The sequence below is a fragment of the Leptopilina heterotoma genome, unplaced genomic scaffold, assembly GCF_015476425.1.
Source record: "Leptopilina heterotoma isolate Lh14 unplaced genomic scaffold, ASM1547642v1 Lhet_59, whole genome shotgun sequence".
Taxonomy (NCBI): Eukaryota; Metazoa; Arthropoda; class Insecta; order Hymenoptera; family Figitidae; genus Leptopilina; species Leptopilina heterotoma.
In genome coordinates this window covers 1,298,873-1,324,955 of record NW_025111133.1, presented here as the reverse complement: position 1 = coordinate 1,324,955, position 26,083 = coordinate 1,298,873, and the positions used below count along the sequence as shown (strand labels likewise).

At 24.2% G+C, this 26,083-nt stretch overlaps 3 protein-coding genes across 5 annotated transcripts; 2 read left to right on the top strand and 1 right to left on the bottom strand.

Annotated features, from left to right (window-relative positions):
* Positions 1-83: 83 nt before the first annotated feature.
* Positions 84-25,986, bottom strand: LOC122509047 (BTB/POZ domain-containing protein 7). The gene is made up of 11 exons (XM_043622805.1): positions 25,500-25,986; positions 24,004-24,258; positions 19,970-20,334; positions 19,102-19,652; positions 18,697-18,860; positions 16,178-16,562; positions 14,084-14,236; positions 13,632-13,788; positions 13,351-13,529; positions 5,060-5,272; positions 84-3,144 (listed from the first exon to the last, which is right to left on the bottom strand). The coding sequence occupies exons 2-11, from the start codon at positions 24,237-24,239 to the stop codon at positions 2,866-2,868; spliced, it is 2,682 nt and encodes an 893-aa protein (XP_043478740.1). The 5' UTR covers positions 24,240-24,258; positions 25,500-25,986; the 3' UTR covers positions 84-2,865.
* LOC122509049 lies at positions 5,841-13,269 on the top strand. 3 transcript variants are annotated; one of them, XM_043622810.1, is made up of 2 exons: positions 5,841-5,864; positions 11,555-13,269. In XM_043622810.1, exon 2 carries the CDS (start codon positions 11,557-11,559, stop codon positions 12,784-12,786), a length of 1,230 nt encoding a protein of 409 aa, XP_043478745.1. In that variant the 5' UTR covers positions 5,841-5,864; positions 11,555-11,556; the 3' UTR covers positions 12,787-13,269. The 3 variants fall into 3 exon arrangements, with proteins under 3 accessions (XP_043478745.1, XP_043478742.1, XP_043478743.1); XM_043622807.1 differs by lacking the exon at positions 5,841-5,864 and adding an exon at positions 8,160-8,327; XM_043622808.1 differs by lacking the exon at positions 5,841-5,864 and adding an exon at positions 9,839-9,986.
* LOC122509048 (cytosolic non-specific dipeptidase-like) lies at positions 20,582-23,627 on the top strand. The gene is made up of 7 exons (XM_043622806.1): positions 20,582-20,835; positions 21,171-21,327; positions 21,467-21,939; positions 22,319-22,548; positions 22,783-22,987; positions 23,078-23,184; positions 23,384-23,627. The coding sequence occupies exons 1-7, from the start codon at positions 20,659-20,661 to the stop codon at positions 23,493-23,495; spliced, it is 1,461 nt and encodes a 486-aa protein (XP_043478741.1). The 5' UTR covers positions 20,582-20,658; the 3' UTR covers positions 23,496-23,627.
* Positions 25,987-26,083: the final 97 nt, after the last annotated feature.

Genomic DNA, 26,083 nt, shown 5'->3' with positions numbered 1-26,083 from the left:
ACTTTAAAAAAATTTGAAGAGAATTTTTTCTGTTTAAATAAATAGAAAAATAAATAAAATTAAATAGATAAAAAACAAAAAAATGTTAATAATTTAATATATTTCATCAAGTTCTTTTTACACAAAGATATCGGATTTCGAAATTAAATCATTGCTCCTGATGGTGATTACAAGTTCTCTAGAGAGAATAATTTCCTATAATATATCTCTCTTTTTTTTTCTTTTCGACAGAGAAAATCAACAACAAATTTGTCATAAAAAGAAATTTTAACGGAACAGTTACACACTGTACAAGTTTCTTTTTACGTTCCATAATATACACATAAAAAAATGTAAACAATTGTACAATTAATTGTACTTTCGCAAAAAAGCGACATAATTATTAATAATAGAATAATAATAATCTAATAATATAATAATAGTAATAATAAGGAACAAGAAAGTAGAGAAATTAGCCAAGCCCTTACAATCAATTTTACAGATGTTTCGGCCTATTCCATTTTTTATTATACTATTTGGACTATTTGTAATTATTTTAATTCCAAGAGGAAATGATAATTAGGATAAAGAGAGCTTTTTTATTTTCACCGGCTTTTTAGTCTTTTTAATGTAGCTTGTCTGATACAGTTTGTGGCGAATAAATCGAAAAACAACTTCTTTACTTTTTATTTTCGAAAATTAAATTTACAAATAAATAAAAAAAATTTCACTAAATTAAATATTTTATAGATTTAAAAAAAATGAAAAAAGAAATTTTCTATTCAAAATTAACATATTTTCTAGAGCCAAAACTGTCACAGACAATTATTATATTTCTAAAAAGAAAAATAATTTAAAAATCTAGAATTCGAACGAATTTTAATTTAAAGTTTAGAGATTGAAAAATGAAGAAACGGAATTTTATCGAAGCATCTAACAAACTAGACGTCCTGTATAGTGCATCATTATTATGTATAAACTTATAATCGATTACTAGTTACATTGGTCCGTTAAGAACGATGCATTCGGTGTGGGCATCGATTTTTTACTGTCCAGACTTCCTGTAATAGTCTTCAATTACTACAAAAAGCCACCTTTTTTTTCTTCTTTTTCTCTGACACAGAGTGTTTTTAAATCACACTGCAAATGGACTACAAAAGTGGCGGAAACGACCGTACGTTAAATATTATATTTAATATATTTTTTTTATTTTCGACTACAAGTCCGTTTTCCTCCACTTGAACATTGTTTTATTTTTAAATCATTTTTTTTTCATCTTTTTTTTTTAAGTTTAGTTTCTTATCACACACGATAGAACACATTCGTGCGAGATATTTTTTAAAAACTAAAATCTGCACTATCCGTTCCACAGTCTTTGCACGAGAACACAGCTTATTTGTTAAATATAACTGGAAATGTATTATTTACTATTTTTTTTCGTTTTTTTTTTTTTTTGCTTTTTAGTTTTATTTCAATGTCTTTGCTTGAAAGAACTCCCTAAACACAATTATCGAGATTATTATGTACAATTATATTTGATTAGGATTTTGAATCTACGTTGGCAATATAACATTGTTACTTAATTTTTCAGTGGTAAAGTTTTAGTATCGTTTCACTTACTTTTTAATTTTTTTTTTTTAAATAATTATCACTGAGATTTATTGCGAGATTCTGCAAATAGTTGAGAAGAAATCGAGACAAAAAGAAAAAAAATTCTAGATATCTAAGAGTCAATATTAAAATAGTTCAATTGCGAATAATTCTACTAGACTTGATTTATATTTTCGGCAAATAATTATTTCTCTTCGATTTAAATTAAATGGAATTTAAATTAAATTTCAATACAATTTAACAATTTAAAATTCTATATTTCATAGAATATTTAACGATTTTGCAAAATAGTCAAAATATAGATTTATATAAACAAATAGTTAACTTTTTTTTTGAAAGTTTTCCAACTTCCGTGAAATTTAATAGAACAAATTTTTCCACAAATAACAAAGCTTTATCGTATTATTTTGAATACTACGCTATATTTATATATTTTTTCGGAACTTCTAGTTAAAAAAAACCTTTTTTCTCTCTTTCTCTCTTTTTCTCTAATTTGCCAATTAAAGGCATTTGAAAGTAAACTCGACAAAAAATTTGTCCCGTAATTGTTAAGAGAGACAAAAAATGTTGGCAACTACGAGTGAGACAAAATGCACTCTTTTTTTTATTAAATAGCGATTCATTAATTTAGGAACTAATTATCGAAACGTGATGATCAATAATAAAAAAAAATAATTTCGATCAATTATCGCTTTTTAGCGATTTAAAATTTATCAAAGGTCAAATATAAATGAAAACAATTCTTAAGAAATAATTTTACTAACTTGAAAATAATTTTGCAAAGCGAGCTTTGTCCCTAAAGTATCCTTGATCCACAATTTTATATATAATATATATATATATATATATATATCTTTTTTTTTAATTCTTTTTTAAAGCGACTTTCATAGAGATTCGAGTTTTCTGATAAAGACTAGAGTGACTTGTGGATCAAATCTTTTTACAATTTACAAGTTATTTTTCTTTTCATAAATATTTGACCTGTGATTAATATTTTTCATTCAGCTTTAGAAGCTGATTTTGAAAATTAAATTTTTTCTTCCCCCATTGAACGATAATTAAATTGGAAAATATTAATCGCGTGAAGAAAATGAAAAATCGTGCCTTATTATGATAATCACACATGCTTTTTTTTCCCCTAAAACATACAGACACACACGGACACATACTTGTTACATGAGCGCGAGCGCGAAATTTCTTTCTTTTTTTTTTAACCCTGGTATGACAAAATTATAGAATATATATAGGCAGTATATACAATTTCTTACATGAGAATTAAATGAATCTTGGATGACCACTGTTTGAATTTTGGTATACATAAGGCGGTGGTGGTGGACCGGGAAAATGTCGCTGACGATCGTGTGAATGCATTGGATGAATGACGACCGAACCCATTGACGATGTGTTCAATTGCAAAAGATGTGATGTCCCATCGCCGAGATCCAATTCGAGTTCTTGTGGTTCAACCAATTGCAAAGCACCAAATGATGAGGTCGCCATTGCCACGTCCGGCATTATTCCCGATAAATGACCATCGCTACACGAATTATTTTCCTGGTAATTTAAATAAGTTTCATTAATAATTAATAATTAATATAAAATATAAATTAAATTTTAAGAATTTCAAAAATACCAAAGTTTCCTTCAAAATTTTACATTACAATAATCCTTGTATTCTGGAAAACTGTTAGCAATTTCTACTTAGTGATCTTTTCTTCATTTCTTGTTTCCTAAAGTTTTTGATAATTTTTCCTTTTTTAAAATGTATATTTTAAATTATTGTATTTCTTAAACTTAAATTAAATTATATAAATAAAAAATAATTATTTTATTTTACATAATTCGCGTTAATAAGTGAATTTATTTAATTTTAAAAGACAATATTTTTGTTAATTTGTAATTTTTTTACAAGCTAACATTTTTGTTAAAAAAATTATACAATATAATTTCTTCTTTTGCGAAATTTAATTTGAAATTGTAATTAAACTAATTCAATTGTTATAAAGAATTTTATCAAAATTTTTGACAAAAACTGAATTTCTGCGAAAAGTTTTATAATAGATTAATTTTTAATTTTTATGAATAATTAAATTCTTTTGAAGCATTTCCTTAATTTTCGGAATATAATAAATTTTGATAACAATTGTAATTAAAAATTTTAAAACTAAATTTTATTATTAAAAATTATTAGAATAATTGATAAAAAATTAAATTCATTTGAAAAATTTTATTAGAGTTTTCGACAATTTTAGAAATTTACAGAATTTCTTAAGTTTTTTGAAAAAAATGATTTTTAATAATTTTAACTGAAAATTTTTAAAGTAAGTGAATTTAATAAAGAATTTCTTTTTGGAAATAAATTCTATTCTTTTCAGAATTGTATTACAATTATTGAAAATAATTGAATTCTTACGACAAATTTCATAAAAATTGTTCTAAAATAATTGAATTTCTGCAAAGAATTTTATTATTTATGAAAAAGATTAAAATATTCTAAAGAATGTGAAAAAAATTTTTGAAAATAATTGAATTCTTTCGACAAATTATAGAATTATTCATGACAATAATTCAATTCTTGTGAAGGATTTTATAAAAATTTCTGTAAATACTTGAATTTTTTCAAAGAATGTTATTAAATTTTTTTTAAATAATTGAATTCTTTTGAAAAAGCTTTAAAATTTTTTTAAAATAAATTGAAATCCTACGAAGAATTCTATTATTTATGAAAATAATTGAATTCATAAAAATAATTTATGACAATAATTGAATTCTTGTGAAGAATTTTATCAAAATTTCTGTAAATAATTGAATTCTTTCAAAGAATTTTATTAAATTTTTTAATAATAATTGAATTCCTGCAAAGAATTTTATTATTTTTAAAAATAATTGAATTTTTGTGAAAGATTTTATTAAAATCTTCGAAAATAATTGAATTCTTTCGAAGAAGCTATTCAAATTTTTAAAAAATAATTGAATTTCTACGAAGAATTTTATTATTTATAAAAATAATTGAATTCTTGCAAACAATTTTACTCTTCACGAAAATTATTAAATTGTTTCGAACAATTTTATTACAATTTTTGAAAATAATAAATAATAATGATTAATTAGTTAATAAGTGAATTTTTTAAATTTTTGAATAAAAAATAATTAAAAAATCGCATTTTATAGGTATTTGAATAATAATCTAGAATTGCAGATAAAAAATTAAGATTTAATTAAAAAGTTAAAAAACCTCAGAAAAATAATTTTTTACTTAAAAGAATTAAAAAAGAGAAGAAAATAGTGAACAGGAAAACGACCCAGCAACAATTCCAAAACTAAAATCGAATCTTGTTACCTGATGTGCAATGAACAATTTCTAATAATGATCGTGAGAAATAAATCGTAATTTGTGAAAGTTAAAGAGGCAAATAGAGAACTATGAGTTTAATGTTTGTGTGTGTGTGTGTGTGTGTGTGTTACGTACCTCCCCAGAAAGTCTATAGTTTTCTCCTTCAGTGACAACAGCGGGTAGTTCGTGTCTATGAGAATAAGAAGATGCTTGACGGGGGAATGTCATGTTTCTTCCGTAACAAACTGATGCTGAAGCACCGACATTACTATTTAAATTTAGAGAGCCATCATTATCAATATTAGACATATTTTCATCAGTTTCCTCCGAATTATAACATGCCGCATTCTGCAACAAAAAGGAAAATTCAATTATAATATTAAATATATTCTCAACTCGCAGTTTTTAATTTCATCAGGTAAATTACTTAGACATAAAGTTTAATTAAAAAAATTTACTTTCACAAAACACAAGATTTATAATATATTTTCCAAAGAAACGATGATAAATTTTTTTATTTATTACTCAATCTCAATGAAAATAATTTACATTCTATTAATTATTAAAAAATGATTTTTTTTAATAATTAATAGAATGTAAATTATTTTCGTGAAAGTTTCGAGATAAAAATAGAAATAGAAAAAAAATAAAAATAGAAATCACAGAAAAAAAGTAGAAAAAAAATACTTTTAATTAAATAAAGGAAGTTTTTACAACTATATTAAAAAAAACGGAAATCATTAAAATAATTGAAATTGCCAATATAATTCACTGCACAAGTTCTAATTCTTTAATTTAAATACTCAATTATATTTGAGTTTTATTTGCAAATTTTTTTACATAACAATTATAGCGATAAGATCGACTTGTGTAACCAATATTGAACAGAAATAGTTCAACTATTAATGCTTTGCTTTCTGCAGATCTAAAATCGACACTAGTAAGTAATGTACTTTTTTTTCACTTGAATTCCATTAATTTTATGTCTTTTAACTTTCACGGAAAATCTTTCGAGTCGATGTTACGAAACCCGGGGTTAATTTCTCTGAGAAATCTCCTATAAAAATCACAAGTGAGTTATTTCTAATTAATAATGGTCAATTAAAAATCAATTAATTTAAAAAACCATATTTCTCTCTACCTGGAAAATTAAATTCACATAGCAGATGAAAACATTTATAATTTTTTAATTTAATTTTATTCTTCCATAAACTTAATCTTAATTTTATTCCCAAGATTATAGAATATACTTTCAAAGAACGCGAACACAACTTAAATTATTTTGATTCTTTTGTAATTAAAAAAAAAAAATTTTAAACACAATTACAATTTTGTTGCAATTGCATTTTTTTGTAATTTGAAATTTATTTTTTGTTTCATTTATTGAAATTGAATCATTTTTTTTTCGAAAACTATGTTTGAAAAAAATTAAAATCAAAAAAACCTGTTGAACATAATTATTGTATTCTGAGGAAATTTATACTTGAAATTAAATTCTAAAAGCCACAAAAGATTATTAGACTAATATGATATCAAGTGTAACACACGTCATTATAATTCGATTCGTTGAAATAAAAATGAAGTTGAAGACATGCGATATGTTTTCCTTACTCAACAAGCTCCTAATCTGAACATCTTTTTTAATATTTAATTAATTCTAGTAAATTAAGCACACTAACAATACTTTTTTCTCAAAATATTACATCAACAAATTTTTATTTTATAATCCAGTCAATTTCAATTCAAAATTAATTAATTAAATTAAATTAAATTTTTAATTTTTTAAATTAAATTTTCAATTAATAAATTAATTACAATTTTCCTTTCGATATTCATTAATTAATACCTAATTAATCAAACAATATCTAATAAATAATTAATTTATCAAAAATTGAGATGGACGATAATAAATATTAATTGATAATAATTTTCTTAAAAGAAAGTAAAAATAAAAATATTAATAATCAATCAATAAATAATTATTATTTTTACTTTTTTTTACGAGAATTATTATAAATTTAAAATTTTTATTAACAATTTTTGTTACAATTGGTAATTAGTAATATTTTTATTTTTAGATACGTTTTTTACAAAAATTATAAACTTATAATTCTTTTCATAACAAAATTAAAATATTAAAATTACTATTTTTATTTTTACTTCTTTAACAAAAATGATTATAAATTATTTATTGATAACTTAAAAAATTGTTACATAAAACAAAATTATTCATTATTTATTATTAAGAAATAAATAAAATAAAAATAAATTTAACAAAATTTACAAAAATTTAAAAACTACGAAAATGCAGAAAAATAAACGTCTGCAAATAATTATCTAATAATTAATTAATTAAATTTAATTTAAAAAATTAGTTAATTAATTAATATTAATTAACAGATTCAATTAAAAATAAAAAAATATATTAATAAATAAAGTGACAATTTTCATATTACAATGAAATTGAAATATTTAAATTTCTTTTTTCTTCGATTTTCTATTCGCTCACTGTTTTTAAATAAATTACGAGAGAAATCCTTTTTTTACAATTTAAGAAAAAAATTTAAATTACGAAGGAATCTCTTTATGAGGACTCATAAGTGATTATTCAATTCTGCAAGGTCGAAATACCATTTTACTTTGTTATCAGCGTAATATTTGAATAGCAATACTTCGTGAAACATAGAAAAAATATTCAAATATCTTTTGCCTGATAAAAAAAAATTATTGTCATAATAACAAATTGTAAATAATAAAAATTTATGAAAACTTGCATATTTTACACTTTATTTTAACTTTATACTTGAGTGAAAAATTTTATTAACGATACTATGAATTTATTCACTTTTATTGTCAATTAACTTTCTTTTCATTAATTCTTTTTATTAATTTTTTTCCATTAATTTTTTTTTTTGCAGTTCAATTTGAAGACGACAAAAAAAATTAAAACAAATTTCTCGAAATTCTCCCATTCGCTTTTTTTTCTTGTTTTTTTTGTATATTTTTCTAGAATTATCGAAGCAAAAATATCTGAGAAAATTAAAAAAAAATCCAATTAAACATTTTCAGAAAGAAGTGGAGAAACACAATTTATTTATTTTTTTTTGTTTTGATATATAAAAAATTCCTCTTCTTTTCATTTAAACTAGTTAACTTTGTAAATTGCTTAAAAAGGATGCAGCTCAAAAACGGGGAGATGTCTCTTAACAGTCTTCGAAGCGGGAAATATTATAGGGGGTCAAAGTCAAGCGCAGTGTAGTTGGTGCTGCATCGCGCAACAGAGTTGTTTCAAATAAGTTGCGCTTCGAATTTAACGTGTGACAATAAAAAAAATAAATAAATAAAAAAAAATATTTTTTTTCATTAAAATTTCTGACTTGCTTTTCAAACGATAATTATTCCGGTGAGTCGAATTTTTTTCTATTAATTACAGACGAAAGAATTTTAATTCACAATTTTAATTTATAAACGTGTAGAATTTCGGAGAATATAGTCAGTTTTCATAGCACAACAAATCACTTTTAACTTAAATGACGATTTCGAACAAGAAAAATAAACAAAAATTTTGTAAATAGCAGAACAAAATCAGAATTGACAGAAAATTTCTTTTAAGCGTCGAGAAAAAAATTTACCTCAGAATTATTCAATAATTTAAATGTATTTTTTATTATTTAATAACTAAAATATATTCTTTTCTTATTAATAGTTAAAATATTTTAATTACTACCTAAATAATAAAAGAATATTTTATTATTTAGTAATTAAGATATTTTTTATTACTCAATAATTAAAATATTTCTTTATTATTTAACAATGAAAATATATTCGTTTATTATTTAGGAGTTTGAATATTTTTTTTTTACTTAATAATTAAAATATATTTCTTTATTATTTAACAATCAAAATATCTTCGCTTATTATTTAATAACTAAAATATTTTTTTTATTTATTAATTAAAATATATTCCTTTAACACTAAATAATTAAACAACGAATATAATTCTACGAAAATAAAATTCAATGTCTAATTTTTAAAAACATTTTTTAAATTCACCCTACAATACAATGAATTCGATTGATAATTAAAATTAACATAAAATTAGTTTTAGACTTTAATTTCCTATCATAGAATAAATAGATCACTTATTATGTTATCTATTAAAACAGTTGTTCATATATGATGCGAATTCATTTAATGATGCAATTCCCTATCATTGTCTAAATAAATTTTAATCATGACTTGTTAGCCTATCACTATCTTTGATTTATAAATGATATTTTTCTATATCACCAACTTCGCTTCCGATAACGATTCTGAACTAGATTATAAAAAAAAAATTGGCTCACTGTTTCCATTCTTCTGTATTCAAAATTTTTTCTCCTCAATATTTAGATTACAATCACAATTTTTTTTTGTAAATAATCAACAATTTTAACTTCTTCAAGTATTTGTTAACATTCTTCTGTCTATTTTTTATTTTATTTTCTTTCAAACGAATTAATAAATTAAAATTAATAAAATAAATTTTTTAAATTACAAAAATTAGAGAAATTAATTGCAGAGAAATTAGAAAAATTAATAAAAATAAAAAAAAATTAATTGTAAAACTAAAAATTATTCTATGTTAATAAAATACGGAACTGACGCTGACAAATACAAACTATACATTTTGCTGAAACAGTGTTTAATCTATTTTAGTGACGAATGTGAACTTCTTGGCGGAAATGACAATTATAGTCTTCAATTTGATCTAATTCGTCAGTCAGATTCTAGGCCGCAATAGCCGCAACTGGTCTTAGAATTGAATAATTTATCAACAATTAAACTTGTAACGTTTGTCACTCAATAGGTATCAATTCTAATAATAACTCAAGACTTTTATTAGCAGGAAAGAGAGAAAAAATAAAAATTACAGAAAAAAATGTAAATTTTTGAAGAAGCACGCATTTTTTAAATTGAAAAAAATAACAATTCTTACATAAGTCACTTCAGAATTGTTGAATAATGAAAACTGGTGATATATCTCCGGACATTGGAAATAAGAGTCAAATTTAATTCACTAGTAAGTCACGAATTAATGTCAAGTATATTATTTGCCTTCTTTTTTTTTTTTGCTTAGAAACACAATTTTTTTCATTACAGTGAGTAGTGGAAAAATAATTTTTGCGACTAATCTATTAATATCTCTTATTTTCGCAAATATAAAAAATTTATCAACTTCAAATAATATTTTTTAAAATCTATATTAATAATTTATAATAAAAACTATAGGAAATAATTTCCATTTTAGAAATAATAGTAAATACTTTGAATGTAAACAAGTTTTTGAAAATCAACAGAATAGTGCAATCTTTTTTTTATCTGATATAATTACCATAATTATTTTAACAAAAAGATACATTTGTTCAAATTGTAACTCGAAAATAGAGCATGTGTTTCAATATACATAATATACTATATCGTTGGCGTCTGAAATAAACTTGGCAGCCTGATTAGAAGCATTTTAACTATTTTGTATATTAAATTTCAAGTTAGAAAAAAAATTACTTTTTATAAAAAAATACATAAAAAAATTTCTAATTTACTGCAAAAAAGAAAGAAAAATTATGGAATTTTGAATATAAATTAAAAGAGAAAAAAGAAACATTAATCAAACATTAAAGGTCATGATTAAAAGAAACTAATAAAAAGGTTTTTTTTTCTTTTCAACAAAAAAAAATATTAATTTTCATTTAAATTTTAACGGTATGCTTTATTTATTCGAATGCATTTATATTCGCGAAGGTAAAATTTTTATGAAGACTGAAAAGAGAAACTAATGTTAAGAGATGTGCAAAGAATTTCAAAGCTTTAACTATTTGGGTTCAAAGTCTTTCCCACTTCATTTTTTCGTTCTCTTGAATATTCAATTCTAAACAGTCTATTGTCATCATGTATGTAATTATCAAATGTCTAACAATTTAAGATTTTCAGCTCTTGAAAAAAAAACAAAAAAACAAAACAAAACATAAATTTCATTACAAAGCATTTCTGCAAAATTCCAATGTCACGGCAAATTACAAAACCACTTTTCATATCTTCGTTTGATAAATAAATTTTTATTTTATTTCGTTTATAAAAAAAAAAAAAAAAAATTCTTTTGGGTAAAATTAATTTTTTTAAACGAAATAAATTGTCTTTTAATCTTTTAAGTAAAATTAATTTTTTAAATGAAATGAAATTAAAATAAATTTAATTAAATTAAATTCAAACACAAATAAAATAAGAACCAAAAAAATTGCTATTCAAAACCAAAATTATTCATTAATTCTAAAAGACCAAAAACGACAGGAGAATAAATTAAGTACGGACCATTTGTAACAATGAGATTTGTTCAGATCACTTTGAAACCGAAAACAATGGCACGTGTCATAGACAATATAGAATAAATTAAATATTTATTTTGCATATTAAAAAAAGGAAAAAAATTATAGAACGCAAATTATGATTGAATAGAGCGTCTAAATTGCATCATGAACTCCTTTTTTAATTAAAAAGAAAAATCTGTCACAATTTGAAAATAAATCTCTAAAAATGCAAATTATTGCAACATAAAAATTGCGATTAGGAATATTTTCTTTTTTTTTCCAGAAATGACAACTAACGACGAGCTTCCCATCAAAGATCTCGAGTCCGTTCTCCAAGAACACATTGGCAATCAATTAAAAATTCAAAATCTCGAATGGAAACATCTCACAGATCCAGGAGAAAATTTCGGCAGTTTAATATTAGCGATAAATTTAAAAGTCGGCGAAAATGGTTCAACAAAATTATTCCATCTTGTCGCAAAACTCCCGCCAAAATCCGAATATCTTCTCGATCTATTCAACAGTCCAATGTCATTTTACAAGGAAATTTATTTCTACAAAATAATAGCACCAGAATTTTTGAAATTTCAACTCACGTCAGAAATTAATAAATCGGAATTGATTAAATTAGTACCAGAATTTTACGGTGGAAGACTTGGTTTAAATAATAAAGAGACATTTGACGATCAAGCGACAATTTTACTGGAGAATCTCAAAATTCAAGGCTACAATACCGAAGATCGTATAACTGGTATGAACAAAAAACACATGTTGTTTGCAATCAAACAATTAGCACGTCTTCACGCTCTGACAATTGGTTATAAATTAAAAAACCCCAATGATTTTAAATCATTGATAATGCCCGGTTTGGCTAATGTTTATAATAAAGCATCGGAAATTGGCGTACAAGATATGATCAATAAAGCAATGGGAAATTTAAAAACCCTCAAGGAAGTCGAATCACAAATACCAAATGTCATAAAAACCATGGAATATGGCGCTGAAAAAATGATAGTACAACCAAAAGAACCATGGGCAACATTGGTGCACAGTGATTTTTGGGTGAATAATATGTTATTCCTTCACGATGACAAAACGAAAGAAATTATTGACATGAAAATTGTTGATCTTCAATTGACGCAGTACGACGATGGTTGTCTAGATTTAATATTTATGATAATGTCCAGTGCAAAGGCAAATGTTATTGATGAAAATTTAGACGAAATGATTGATACATATTATTCATCGTTTATCGATTATTTGAAAGTTCTTCATATTAACGTGAAAGAATTCACGAGGGATGAATTCGATAAAAATGTCATCGAATCAGCGCGACGACGATTAGATCAATGTTTAATGATGGTTCAAGTTATACAAGCAACACGTGGCTCAGCACGAAGAGTTGACAATATCAAGAATAAGGAAAACTTTCTCGACATGGGAAGAAGTAAAGAGAATGACGAAAAATTAATACACATTGTAAAGATATACGAGAAGCGAGGATGGTTTTGCTAATCAGTTTTAAAAAATCGTATCAAGGAATCTTCTTTTATGATTCCGAAAAAATGTAGATAGAATAATAAAGTAAGATTGAATATAAGATTTTATAAAAAATATTTAAAAAATATTAAAAATAAGATTTTTAAAAAAAGATTTAAAAAGAGAAATTACAAAAAAGATTTTAAAAAAAATTACAAAAGATTTTTAAAAATAAAGGTTTTAAAGTACAATATTAATTTTTATATCTTTCTATACGAAAAATTGAAAATGATTCAATATTTTAGAAACTATAGTATTTTTCCACTGTAATATAAAATTCTTTTTTTCGAAAAACAAAGTTATTTCTATTTATCTACCGTAAACATGTGTTCACTGTTTCTACGAAGAAAAAAAAATTGTTACGAATAAATGCAAAATTATTCGCATAAATGTGATAAGATAAAAAAATTCTATATTTTAATGTATATATTTGCAAGAACAATAAAAATGTTACGATTACTTGAATTTTCTGTCATTTTATCCTGTTCTTTATCACTAAGTTCTCTTTAAAAAAGAAAAAAATGGTATTTTAATTCTCACCTCAAGAAGGTCAGCAACAGCGTCTGGTAAATTGAATTCTCGAACAACACGAAGTCGAACTTGTCTATTAATTTCGTGTCGAGATGATAGAGGTAAACTAATCGCACGTTGACAGCTGGGAGCTTGTCTTAACTTTTGTTCTCGTTTCAACATTGCTGACATTGTTGCAGTGTCTGGAACTGTAAGAAAAAATTTGTAGAAAAAATATAGAAAAGAAATTTTTTTATATAGACAATGAGAAAAAATATAAAATTACAATTATTAAAAATAATAATACTAACCTGGAAGAGCGGCAGCTAAAATATCAACACCTACAGCTCCCATGGCCCTTGGCTTTTCATCAACCATATAAAGAGTATCAGGAATGTCAGGAATGTAACGTGCTCTTCTTAATCTCACTAATTCAACTTCTTGAACCATTTGTTCTTCGACTAGAGCCTAAAGAAAAAATAAACAATTAAGTCTCATAGTTTTTGAGTCTCATTAAATTTATTTTACTTAATCATTGCTTTTTACTAATTCAATCTTTTCTTAATAAATTTTTTCTAGTGTTTTTATTAAGACTTCTTTTTATTTATTAAAATCAAGATCTTGATATCAATTTTTTTATTCAAATCAATCGCTTTTTATTGAATCAAAATTTTTCATTTGGTTTAGTATTCTTAGAATTGTTTGTCAATCAAGAATTAGTATAAACGAAAAAAACGAATAATCCAAATAATTCGCTATTTACCTTAATCTCTTCGTAATATGGCATAAATAATCGAGGCCTCACGAAGAGTCCATTTTTCTTCCCACCTCGTATCCAAGCATTCACTCGTAAATTTTCACGTTCATCACCTATCATATGACTGGGCGGAGTCGAAACCAAACCTCGTCGAATCGCCTAATTATTTATTGATTTGGAAAAGAGAAAAATATATTTTATTTCAAATTTAATTCAATTTACTTATCAATATATAGGGAGAGTATTTAAATTATTAAATTACTAAGAATTTAAATTAAATAACCACTTAAGGATTACCACCAAAAATTTGATTTCTTTCCCTGATTTGCAGAAAGAATTATAAGTTTTTCCTTAATCCAAAAGGACATTTTGATTCTACTGTAACTTTTTCAAAATTATTTTCAAGATACCTATCAATTTAATTATTTTCTAGAATTGTTAACTAAGGTTCTTCTCTAAATCAATCAATTATTTTTAATAATTTTTGACAATTCAATTATTCAAATAAAAAAAAGAAAATTTCAATTTGATACCTTTTTAAATTCAATTATTTATAAAAGTTGTAAACGCAACTTTTATAAAATTCAATTAATTTTGGAATTTGTAACTAAAATTCTTCTCGTAATCAATTATTTATAATAAAGACAAAATTCTTTGAGAGTTCTATTATTTAAAGAAAAAAAGAAAATTCACCTAAAATAATTCTGAAATAAAAAAATTTTCCAATTATATAATTCAAAGCTGATTTCCAAACAATTTACAATAACAAATTTTTCAAAAAGCTAACTTCTTCAGAATTTTGAATTAAAATTATATAAAATTTTTATTTTCCATAATTTCAAATTGAAACATTTTAAAATTCATTATTTATAAAAATTGTAAACGAGATTCTTAAAAAAATTCAATTATTTTTGAAATTTTTAAATAAAATTGTTCTCGAAATTAATTATTTTTAATAATTTTTGAGAAAGTTTTTTGAGAGTTTAATTATTTCTATCTTTAAATAAATTTAATTACATATCCTGTGAAGTTCAATTATTGTGAGAAAAATAGAACTTGAGGATGAATTAAATCTTATTGTTGTCTATGGCAGTGCTGCAGATTTAAATTGAATTTTCAAAAAATATAAAAACTTTTAATTAAAAATTGTTTGTTAATTTTCATTCTAAATTAAAATTTCTAGAAATACATTTTCATCAACTATTATTTTTATCTATTTACAATATTTTATAATAAACTGGGATCACAGTGATTTTTCTATGTAATATTAGATAAAAAAGGGAATTTTTATTTTATAAAAGGGGATTGTTCAATTTAGGCAACAAATTATTGTAATGATACTTTTATTTTTAAATTCCGTGAATTTTACTACATTCGAAGTAAATTTCAATATAAAAATTAGTAAAATTTACTTCGGACTTTGTATAATTTTCTCCAAAAAAAAGTAAAATTTATTATTAAAAATTGTTATTTTTTGAATAACTTTTACTGCTTCCGTAGAAAATTTCTTTATAAAAATTTAAAAAATGTACCTTTATTTAATTTAGAAGTAGCAAAATTTACTCTGTAAATAATAATTTTTAATAACAAATTGTAAAACACAGGAAGAAAATTTAAAAAAGCACACAAAAATTAATTATAGAAAAGAAAAATTTGCCATTAAGAATCGTAATTTGTAGTTAATTTTGGAACATCCGAAGTACATTTTAATACAAAATAGTAAAATATACTTTCAATTTAGTAAAATTTATTACAGAAATAGTAAAAGTCGATAGAAGTTTTAAATAGTTTGGGATTTACTTTGTAAAATAATATAAAAGTATTTTTAAGTTTCAAAAAACTAAAATATTTCCAAAGTTTGCAAAAAAAAGTAGAAAGTTTTCTTCAAAATAACTAAAAAAAATGTTAAACTTACAAAAAATGCCAATTTAAAAAATATTTTTTAATAAAGAGGAAAAGGGGAGAATATACTTCACTTTAGGTCTTTTAGGGAATTTTATTAATTGAAGGGGATAAAAATAAGAAAAAGGGGACTAACTGTGATCCCTGTAATTAAGAAGGAAATTCCAAATTAATTTAATTTAATAATCATAATTTTACCTGCGCGAGAATTTCACTGTTTGGCGGTAAAACGTGATCCATTCTGACGAGGGGCAAAAGTTCGCTTAATATTTCTCGTAATTCTATATCACTGAGATCCCTCTTCTTAACGCCTTTTCTCGCCACTGAATGAACAGTATGACTGAGTAAATTAGGTTCTCTGTCCTCCATTCGTCGAACGAGTTCCTGTTCACCCCATTTCAGTACAGCCTGTAGCACTTCCAATTCGCTCGCCTGAAGGAAATGACTTTGGAGAACGTTTGACAAGTGTCCAAGATCTAATTGATGAAGGATAGGCGATGAAGCCACCGGTTGAAATTCCTCTCTCAGATAATGAAGCGCTTGTCTGTGAACCCATGCTGAACCATGCGGTTGACTTCCCCATCTGTCATTTGGAAAAAAATGTATATCGTCAATTTTAAATTCATGTTTACATTTGAACAAATAATAAAATAAAGTATTTTGTTTTTGAACTAATTATTTATTATTTCTTTTACATGGTTGCCACGCTTTTGCTCATTTCATATTCTTTGACTTTTCCATGTTTTTAAAACTACATTTATATTTTACAAAATTAAATTTATTCAAATTCAAATTTTTTTGAAATTCAATAATTAAAGATGAAAGAATCATTATTTTATATTATAAGAATATTGTTACCGTAACTTCTTCAAAATTACTTTCACCACTTCAATTAAATTATTGTTTTTCCCGAATTTTTAACTAAAATTCTTCTCTAAATTAATTAATTTTCATAATTTTTGAAAAATTTTTCTTCGATAATTTTCAAATTCTTTTGTTTACAATTCAATTTTACGAAATTTCATCGATTATTCGAAAATTCTTCAATCAAAGAAAATAAAATTAGAAATTAGAAAATAAAACCTTGAAATAATTTCAAAAAAGTTCCATTAAACTTTTTGAAAAAATTAAATCTACACAATTTTCAGTTAAAAGTATGAAAAATTCAAACTTTCAAAGATTATAATTTGAAACCTTTTCAAAATTCAATTATATCTTTATATCTAAAAATTCACGCTATACTACTTTATATTTAATTATTATCTAAAATTTCAAATGAAATTTATTCATTTTTAAATCAATTCTTATTAGAAAATTCTACGAGAATTCAATTATTTAAATACAAAAATAAATAATTTATTAAATTATGAACATTTTCTCAGAATTAAATTCTCATAAAGAAATTTATCAACAAATTTTTAAATAATTAAAATTCTTTTGAAGAATTTTAATAAAATTTTTAAGAATAATTTCATTTTTCAAGAAATTTGATTAAAATTGCATTAAAAATAATCGAATCTCTGTAAAAATTGGATTATTTATGAAAACAATGGAATTATTGCGACGAAATTTATAAAAAAAATTGTAAATAATTAAATTCCTATGAAATTCTTATTAATTTGGAAAATTTTATTATTTATAAAAATAATTGATATTTTTACCAGATTTTTTGTAAACTTTTTAACGTAATTGAATTTCTGCGAAGAATTTCATTATTTTTGAAAATATTGGAATTCTTGAGACGAATTTTATTTATATTTCTTTTTCAATAATTGAATTATTTTGTGAAATTTTATTGAAATAGTAGATATTAAAAATAATTGAATTTTTACAAATTATTGAAATTGATTAATTTTCTAGGAAAATTTTTATTTAAATTTTTGAAAATAATACTTAAATTCTAATAAATAAATTTTAGAAAAGCTTTTTAAGATAGGTAATTGAATCTCTGCAAAGAATTTTGATATTTATAATGATAATTGAATTCTTGACAAAAAATGTATTATAATTTTTAAAAATAATTGAATTTCTTTGAAGAATTTTGTAAAAAAAATTTTAAATAATTTAATTCCTACTAAGAATTTTGTTCTTTATGAAAATAATTGAATTCTTACGAAGAATTTTGTTATTTATAAAAATATTTGAATTCTTTTTAAGAACTTTATTAAAAGTTTTGAAAATTTTATAATAATTTTTGAAAATAATTGAATTCCTGTGAAATTTTTCATTATTTATGAAAATATTAAATGTTTAGTAGAATTTTATTAAATTTCTTTAAATAATTGAATTCTTTACTTTTGAAAAATTATATTAAAAAAGTAAATATTGAAAATCATTCAATTGAGAAAAATTTTTGCAAAAATAATTGAAATTTTGCCAAGAATTTTATTTAATAAATTATTTAATAATTATTTAATTAATTTTGAATTTAAGTAAAATTAGATTTCAAGAATAAGGACAACAAATTTAGAAAACAATTTTCCAGGATTACGATCAAAATTCCCTGACTTTTCCAGGTTTTTCCAACGTTTATAAAATTTTTTGACATTTCCAGGTTTTCAGGTTGCGTGGCAACCCTGCTCGAGTTTATAGAAAATTTTTTATTTACTTGAGATAATTTATTTCGCCTCAGAAAAGAATTTCCTATATTTTTAGATTCATTGAGAATAGTATTGGATAATATTAGAAATTAATAATTAAAAAAAGGAATTTCATACCGAAGGACAGTTGGAAGTGAATCGAGTGTGAGCCATTCTAAAATAAGATCTTCACAGCCTTGAGAAAGAATGTCAAGTTCGAGAAATCTGCCTATTTGATAGAGTTCCATTGCTTCCTCGAGTGGACTCGGTCGCATTCGACCTGTGTGCGTTAATGCTTGAACCTGGTAAACAAAAAGAAAATCTTTACTTCCATTCATTCTATTTTTTAAGGCTAATTTAATTAATTTTACGAATTTAAAATTTAATCAATTTTACAAATTCAATAATGAATTTGTAAACTTAATTTAATATAGAACATATTTCATATAAAAAATGTATAAAATTATAAAATACAAAAAAAGAATATAAAGAGTAAAAAAATTAAATAAGTGAATAATTTTGAATGAGTAAAATAATAATAACCTCTCCAAGACTTCCTGCACTATTTCCACAGCCGCCGCCACGTAAAATCAATGACAAATCAACAGTGTCAAGATAAACAGCATGAAGTAATACTCTCGCGTAACGTTTTGGAATAACACTCTCATCGAGAACAATTCTCGTTGGTATATGAAGTGCACGTTCAGTATGATCCTCGCCCGATCTCGTTCGCCTTTGAATAAGATTACGGAAAAACGGCGATCGCGCCGAAAGTATTGCTTTATGACATGGCAGCTCTAATTTTGGCCTAAATCCATACTCAGAACTTCCGCTGTCTGGTCTTTGGTAATCGTTATCCGATGTGAATACTAATGCCGCGTCAGCGTAATCACCAGTGTCGAGTAAATATCTAAGATCATGCTCAAGTGGATTTGGAGTTCCAAATTCATCACCCAATCGACGCAAAAGATTTGTATCCAGTGAAGTATCATGCGGACATATATCACCAGTATATAAATATCTTAATAATGCCGAGAACATTGGAACCTCCAAAAGTGGTGTTCTCAGCTCCAGACAAATGCGAGCACCATAGCCTGAAATTAAAAGGGAATCATTTTCTTCAATCACTAACGAAAACAATGTTTCTCAAAGTCTAAATTCTGAAAACTAAATTCTGTAGAATTTAGTTTTGTTCAGAAATATTGTATAAATGTATAACTGTATTTTAATGTACGTTCTACTTTTTAATTTAATTCAAGAATTTTTATATTCTCTTCTTTTTTAAAGCTAATAGTTCATCAGTCAACTATAAATAACATAATCGATAATTACTTTCATAGATGAGAGAAATAAAAAAGTCGCTGAAGAAAAATAAAGATTGAAAAAAGGAAAAATTAAAAAGTATATTTACCAGGACATCCTGCCAGTAAATCTCTAAAATAGGGGCACCGCGCCGAGAGTAAAGCTCTGTGGACTGGAAAGCAAGCGCCTCTGTAGACGAGGTCCACGTCCGTGCAGTGCTTAAAATCGTAGAGCGTTGACAAGTCTTGTTTGAAAGTTGTCGCAGGCGGCCTGGCCAATTCTGCCTGAACGTGTAAATCTTTGAGTGCCGCTAGAGCTTCATATTCTTCTAAAAGAGCACCAGCTTCCAAAGGACTCCATGACGAAACTAGTTCCCTTATTATTCTACCATGATCACATGCCTTTGATGATCTACGTCTCCTAATGAATTTCTTTCGTAAAGTGGCGAATCCAGTCACTTTCTTTTTTCTTTCCCTGAAATAATGCAAATTTTTCGATTAATTTTCATTAATTAAATTAAATTAAATTAAATTAAATTAAATTCAATTAAATCAAATTTTTTGTCTATACGAGGAATTTAAGTATTTAAAATTGTTTTAATTATTTTAAATAGTTTAAAATAACAGTTTTTGCTTCGAAATATTTTCCATTTACGAATATATTCGAAATCTACAAAAACAAAAAAAATTGTAGTCAAAAAAGAGAGTTATTTGCAGAAACAAATTACATTCTTCTTCTAACTTCAGTTCTTTGGAAAAAATAACCAAAAAAGGATATTTTTTCGCAATTTGATTTGAAATGGCCAGCGCCTCAATAATCTCCGACTTTGAGGATAAATCAGCAAAAGGAAAATTGCCTGACCTATTCAAATTAGTGGATCAGGAGAAAAGAAATTTGGTTCAACTCTTAAAAGATGCTGTGTCAATACCGTCAATAGCTCACGAAGAGAAACATTTCTCTGATATACTCGAAATGGTAACGAGCACTTTTACGTTCAATTGAAATACATTAAAATTGCCATTACATTAATAATTTATTAGAAAAATTAAATATTTATTTAAATATTCTATAAATTATTAAATATTTTATTAATTATGTAAATAAAAATTATTAAATATTCTATAAATTATATAAATGTAAATTATTAAATATGTGGAAAAAACATGAAAAAGCAAACAGAAAAGAATACTATAGGTAAAAATTAACTGTTTATATAATGGCAAAAAAAATTCTTCTCTCTATATTCGGAAATTGGAAATAATACAAAATTCACCCAATTATTAATAATTAATTCATGTAAATTTAAATAGCTAAATTTCTGCAAGAAGGAACTAACGTCTCTGGGAGCAAAAGTGCAAGTAATTAACGTTAATCAAGAGACAGAAAAATCGCCACCTGTTTTATTTGCAACTTTAATTGCCGATGAACTCGTAATTAACAAAACAATCTGTGTCTACGGATCCGTTGGTTAGATAAAAAAATTATGAAATCATTTTTCCAAAATTAAATAAAATGTTATCTAATTTTATGTAATTTTATCTAATTTTATCTAATTTAAAATTATATTATAAAAAATTGTACTCAAGACAAAAATTTAATTCTCCAGACATGCCACCTTTAACTAAATCGAAACAAGAGAAAAATTCCTTTCAATTAATTGAGAAAAATGAGAGACTTCACGGTTATGGAGTCACACAAAATAAAGGACCTCTAACATGCTGGCTAAATGCTTTAAAAGTATATAAAAAAGCCAAAAATAGAATTCCGATCAATATTAAATTTGTCATTGAAGGTACCGCAGAATCACATAGTTCAAGTTTAAAGCGGGCAATTCAATTGAAACCCGATTTTTTCAACGATATCGCCTATTATTGTCTCACTATTGATAAAAAAGTAAATAACATACCCTGTTTAAAATATGGATTTCGTGGAACTTGTCATTTTTCGTTGGAAATAAATTGTGGGGGAAAAAATGTGCACACCGGAAGTTATGGAGGTGCTTTTCAGCAACCACTTTTAAATGCCGTGAATGTCGTTGGAAGTTTATTTGATAAAAATGGCAAAATCTCTGTGACAAAAGTAAATCAGGCAATTTTAAACAACTTTTTTTAATTATTAAGAAATAATTTTTGAATATTCAAATTTAAAATGACAATAAAAGAATAATTAGCAGAAAAAAATAATAAATAGAAAATATAAAAAATAGAATAAATAATAAACAGTAAAAATAATAAATAGTAAAAATTAATAAATAGAAAAAAATAAAAAATAGAAAAAATAATAAATAGTAAAAATAATGCTTAATTCGTATTAATTTCACTAAATGAAAAAAATCGATTTTATATTAATTTTACAAGCTCTAATAAGTAAATTTTTTTTTGGAATTATTCCCCGAGATGGAGATTTAAATTAAGTCAACTATGTTTTGATATTAAAATGAAAAGGAATTTAATTACAGTTAGTCAAGGAAGTGGAGACCTTGTCCCTGGAGGAAGAAAAATATTGCAAGGAATTTCCTTTTAATGTTGAAAAATTAAAGGAAGAAGTTGGAACGAAACGTTTAAAACATAAGGAAAAAAGTATCCGTTTACTGATACATAAAACCCGTCTCCCCACTATTAGTGTTCATAATTTTAATATGTCCATCAATTCTGACGATATTCATAATTTAGCTTTCGCCTCTAACAAGTAAAAAAAAGTTTTTATAGAAATTAAAATTAAAAAAAGGATTTTAATAGACAAATAATGAAATTATGAAATTATTCAACTAGAATTTTAAGCAGTTATAATTTTTAAATTTAAATAAATATCAATTTTTGTAATTAAATAAATAACAGTATAATTTTTATATTTCAATAAATAACAGTATAATTTTTATATTTAAATAAATAACTGTATAATTTTTATATTTTCTATTAAAAGGGTCACTGTCAATTTTTCCGTTCGATTGGTTCCAAACCAAACGGCAGAAGAAACGTTTCAAATTCTTGAAAATCATATTAAACAAATTTGGCATGAGAATGGAAACGTAAATTTTTACAATTTTAAAATGAATTTTGGATATGATCCATGGAAAGAAAATCCTTCGAGTCCTCATTACAGAGCTGCAGCTGAGGCTATTAAAATAGTACAAATTTGGAATTTTCCACTAAAAGTTTTCTTTTTTAATTATTTTTCCCTAAATTCATAATTATTTTTTCAATTTTAATTTTTTTAGGTCTATAAAAGAAACCCTCTTTACGTCTGCGAAGGTTACACATTGCCAGCTGTTTCGATAATAGCGGAGGAATTTTTCGAAAGTGATTTAATTGTTATTCCACTTACGTAAGTGTATAAAACATAAAAATGATTAATTTAATTTTTATTCACTTCTAAACTTTCCCGATGATAATTTTTCCTTTATTAATTTAAATTTATTCTGGCGTTGAAATTATATGTTTAAAAAACTGCCAATTAGAAAAATAGTGCAATTTTAAATCGTTAATAGTAGGGAAAGTATTTTTGTATAAATTTTCCATTGCAGATGTGTGGAAAATGATGTTCAATCAAATATGGAATCAATTTCGATTATTGATTATATTAACGGAATAAAATTGCTCATCGCTTATATGTGTGAAATTCACGATATGAAATAGTCCCCTCATCAAAGGGAGGTTCAAATACAGAAAATTAAATTTTACTCTAAAATGAATGAAATGAATGAAACAAAATTTAATTACGAGTTTTGTCAAGAGTGAATAGATCTTACAAACGAGGAAGATTAATTTTCAAGGATTATTTGATAATTTAGAATTTCGAATTTTTGTTAGAATTTAGGGTTTGAAATTTAATTTATCATAATTTAGAGCTTGAAATTTAATTTATTATAATTTAGGTCTTGAAATTTAATTTACTAGAATTTAGGGCTTAAAATTTAATTTATTATAATTTAGGTCTTGAAATTTAATTTAATATAATTTAGGGTTTGGAAATTTAATTTATTATAATAAAAATAAATTAAATTTCAAACTCTAAACAAAAATATAAATAACTTAAATTTCGAAAGAAATTTAATTTATTTAGGGTTATTTATATTTTTGTTTAGAGTTTGAAATTAATTTTATATTTTTTTGGGGGGGAAATATTGACGATGGTAAAATGTACCTGACAATAATTCCAAGTGGCTCGGGATGTCCAGAAGATGAGAGCCTTGCTGCCTGTATCGGATCACCACCGACAGCGGCTATACTCGAAGAAGCGGATGCTCCCATTCTTTGGGTCATACAAGAAACATCCCCTCGTCCTCTTCCTGTGGACCAGCAATTTCCACTGCCGCCACTTTCGCTGCTTTCCCCACTGCGATGCAGTGCACACGGAATCAAAGCCCGGAACACGTTCATCGCTTACCCAGACACCAGCCTAAAAAAATCGTCTAATTATTAAACTGTTAAAAATTTACCACTTAATTTAATTAATTTTCAATGTCGTAATTCATATTTTTTTTTAAATATTTTTACACAAAAAGATATTAAAGTAAAATTATTTGTAAATTAAATAAAATTGTGTAAACGTAACAAATTAATTGAAAATTTGTTTATTTGAAAAAAAATTATGGAAACTAAAAATTGATAAAAAAAACTGTTTTACTTAAAAATCATGAAATTAATTTTCAATCACGTATTTGCCATTTTATTTTTTTAATTAAAAAAAATTGAAAAAGAAATTTTTTTAACTTCGTTTTTTTAAAGACTAACAATTTTTTTTTAGGGAAAAATTGCAAATGAATTAGCAATTATTCAATATTTGCGAATTATCACTTACTTAAATTATTATTTATTCTTGAAAACTTTATTCTTGTCAAAATTTACTCATTTCTAGACAAAATGTTTATTTCCAAAAATCTCATAATAGAAAAATAAAAATATTTACAGAAATTAAAAAAAATAAATAAAAAAATAAAAATACGAAAAAAAATACGTAACGAATTCGTATTTAATAGAAATTTCGTAAGAATAAATTATTTAAAACAAACGATGATTTTAAAAAATTCATTGAAACTAGAATTTTTAATTAAAACGTCAAATATTTACAATCTTCGAAAAATTGTCAAATATAAATTTTTTTAAATACAATTTTTCTGAAATAAAACAATTTTTACTATGAAAAATATAATTATATTATATTATATTTCTATAATTATTTTAAATAAATACCTCCATTTTAATAAAATTAGGACAATTATTTACAAAAAAAGAAAAAAAAATGTTCAAGAACAAAAAAAAATCAATGAATAATTACTGTGTAAAAGGATAACTGTTTACGCACTGACAAAAAAGGGAAGCACAGCACTTGTCATGAGCACTTATCAGCTGTATCATATCTAATAATTTACCACAGCTGTTTTACCTTAAAAATTTAATAAAAACATCAAACTTGATAAAACAATATTAGTAAAATAATAATTTTCTAATGACACCCACAATTAATTGTTTGAAAATAAGAAGAAGATTTGAAAAAAAAATTGCTCGACCTAGATAAAAAAAAGGACTCCGAAATATCCCGCGACGATGAATTGAAAAAAATATTGTTTTTACCAATGTTCTAACCTACTTTCATGCTTAAAATACTATTTATAGTGGTATTGCATTAAAAATTATTACCTGGGTCCTTTGTGCACATATTTCTTGATCGTTTAATTACGATCGCAGTAAAATATTTTTCGATTTAATTACACACAAACACCCATCACACAACACGCCGGCGGCCATGTTTACAATCAGGTGCACCCCAAAAAGCACCAAATAACAAACTTTTATTATTAATGTTTACCAGCACATTTTTCACAAATACTAAAGATTAATGGGAATGAGAAAAATGAAAAATTATATTTTTCTCTATTTTTTCTTCTTGATTTTGTCGTTATATGACTCGATTTGGTGACAATCCCGTTAGATTCAAAACTTGCACTTGAAATGTCAATTTAACATTCAATAATCAATCATCACTGATATTTTCGATCTTTCATTTTCTTTGTTTTCAATAATCTTCAAATTAAATTGCACTTAATTAGTCGATGAACTTCTTATTATTACATATTTTATTTAAAGGAAATTCTCCCTTAGCGACAGAGTTTTGTTAGGTCAGATGCAGGGATGGGTAAAAGTGTTTTTTTCGGAGTTTTCTACGTATAATACATAAATGACGTATAATACGTAGAAAATTGTAGAAAACCTGGTATTATACA

What these genes read in the sequence shown, in the direction of transcription:
- LOC122509048 (XM_043622806.1), top strand. Translation starts at nt 20,659, where the DNA reads ATGGCCAGCGCCTCAATAATCTCCGACTTTGAGGATAAATCAGCAAAA. An exon ending in CTGTGTCTACGGATCCGTTG is followed by an intron (nt 21,328 to 21,466) that starts GTTAGATAAAAA and finishes TTAATTCTCCAG; the next exon opens with ACATGCCACCTTTAACTAAA. An exon ending in GCAAAATCTCTGTGACAAAA is followed by an intron (nt 21,940 to 22,318) that starts GTAAATCAGGCA and finishes ATTTAATTACAG; the next exon opens with TTAGTCAAGGAAGTGGAGAC.
- LOC122509047 (XM_043622805.1), bottom strand. Translation starts at nt 24,239, where the DNA reads ATGAACGTGTTCCGGGCTTTGATTCCGTGTGCACTGCATCGCAGTGGG. An exon ending in CCACTTGGAATTATTGTCAG is followed by an intron (nt 20,335 to 24,003) that starts GTACATTTTACC and finishes GCATTATTTCAG; the next exon opens with GGAAAGAAAAAAGAAAGTGA. An exon ending in TTTAGCTGCCGCTCTTCCAG is followed by an intron (nt 13,530 to 13,631) that starts GTTAGTATTATT and finishes TTTTTCTTACAG; the next exon opens with TTCCAGACACTGCAACAATG.
- LOC122509049 (XM_043622810.1), top strand. Translation starts at nt 11,557, where the DNA reads ATGACAACTAACGACGAGCTTCCCATCAAAGATCTCGAGTCCGTTCTC.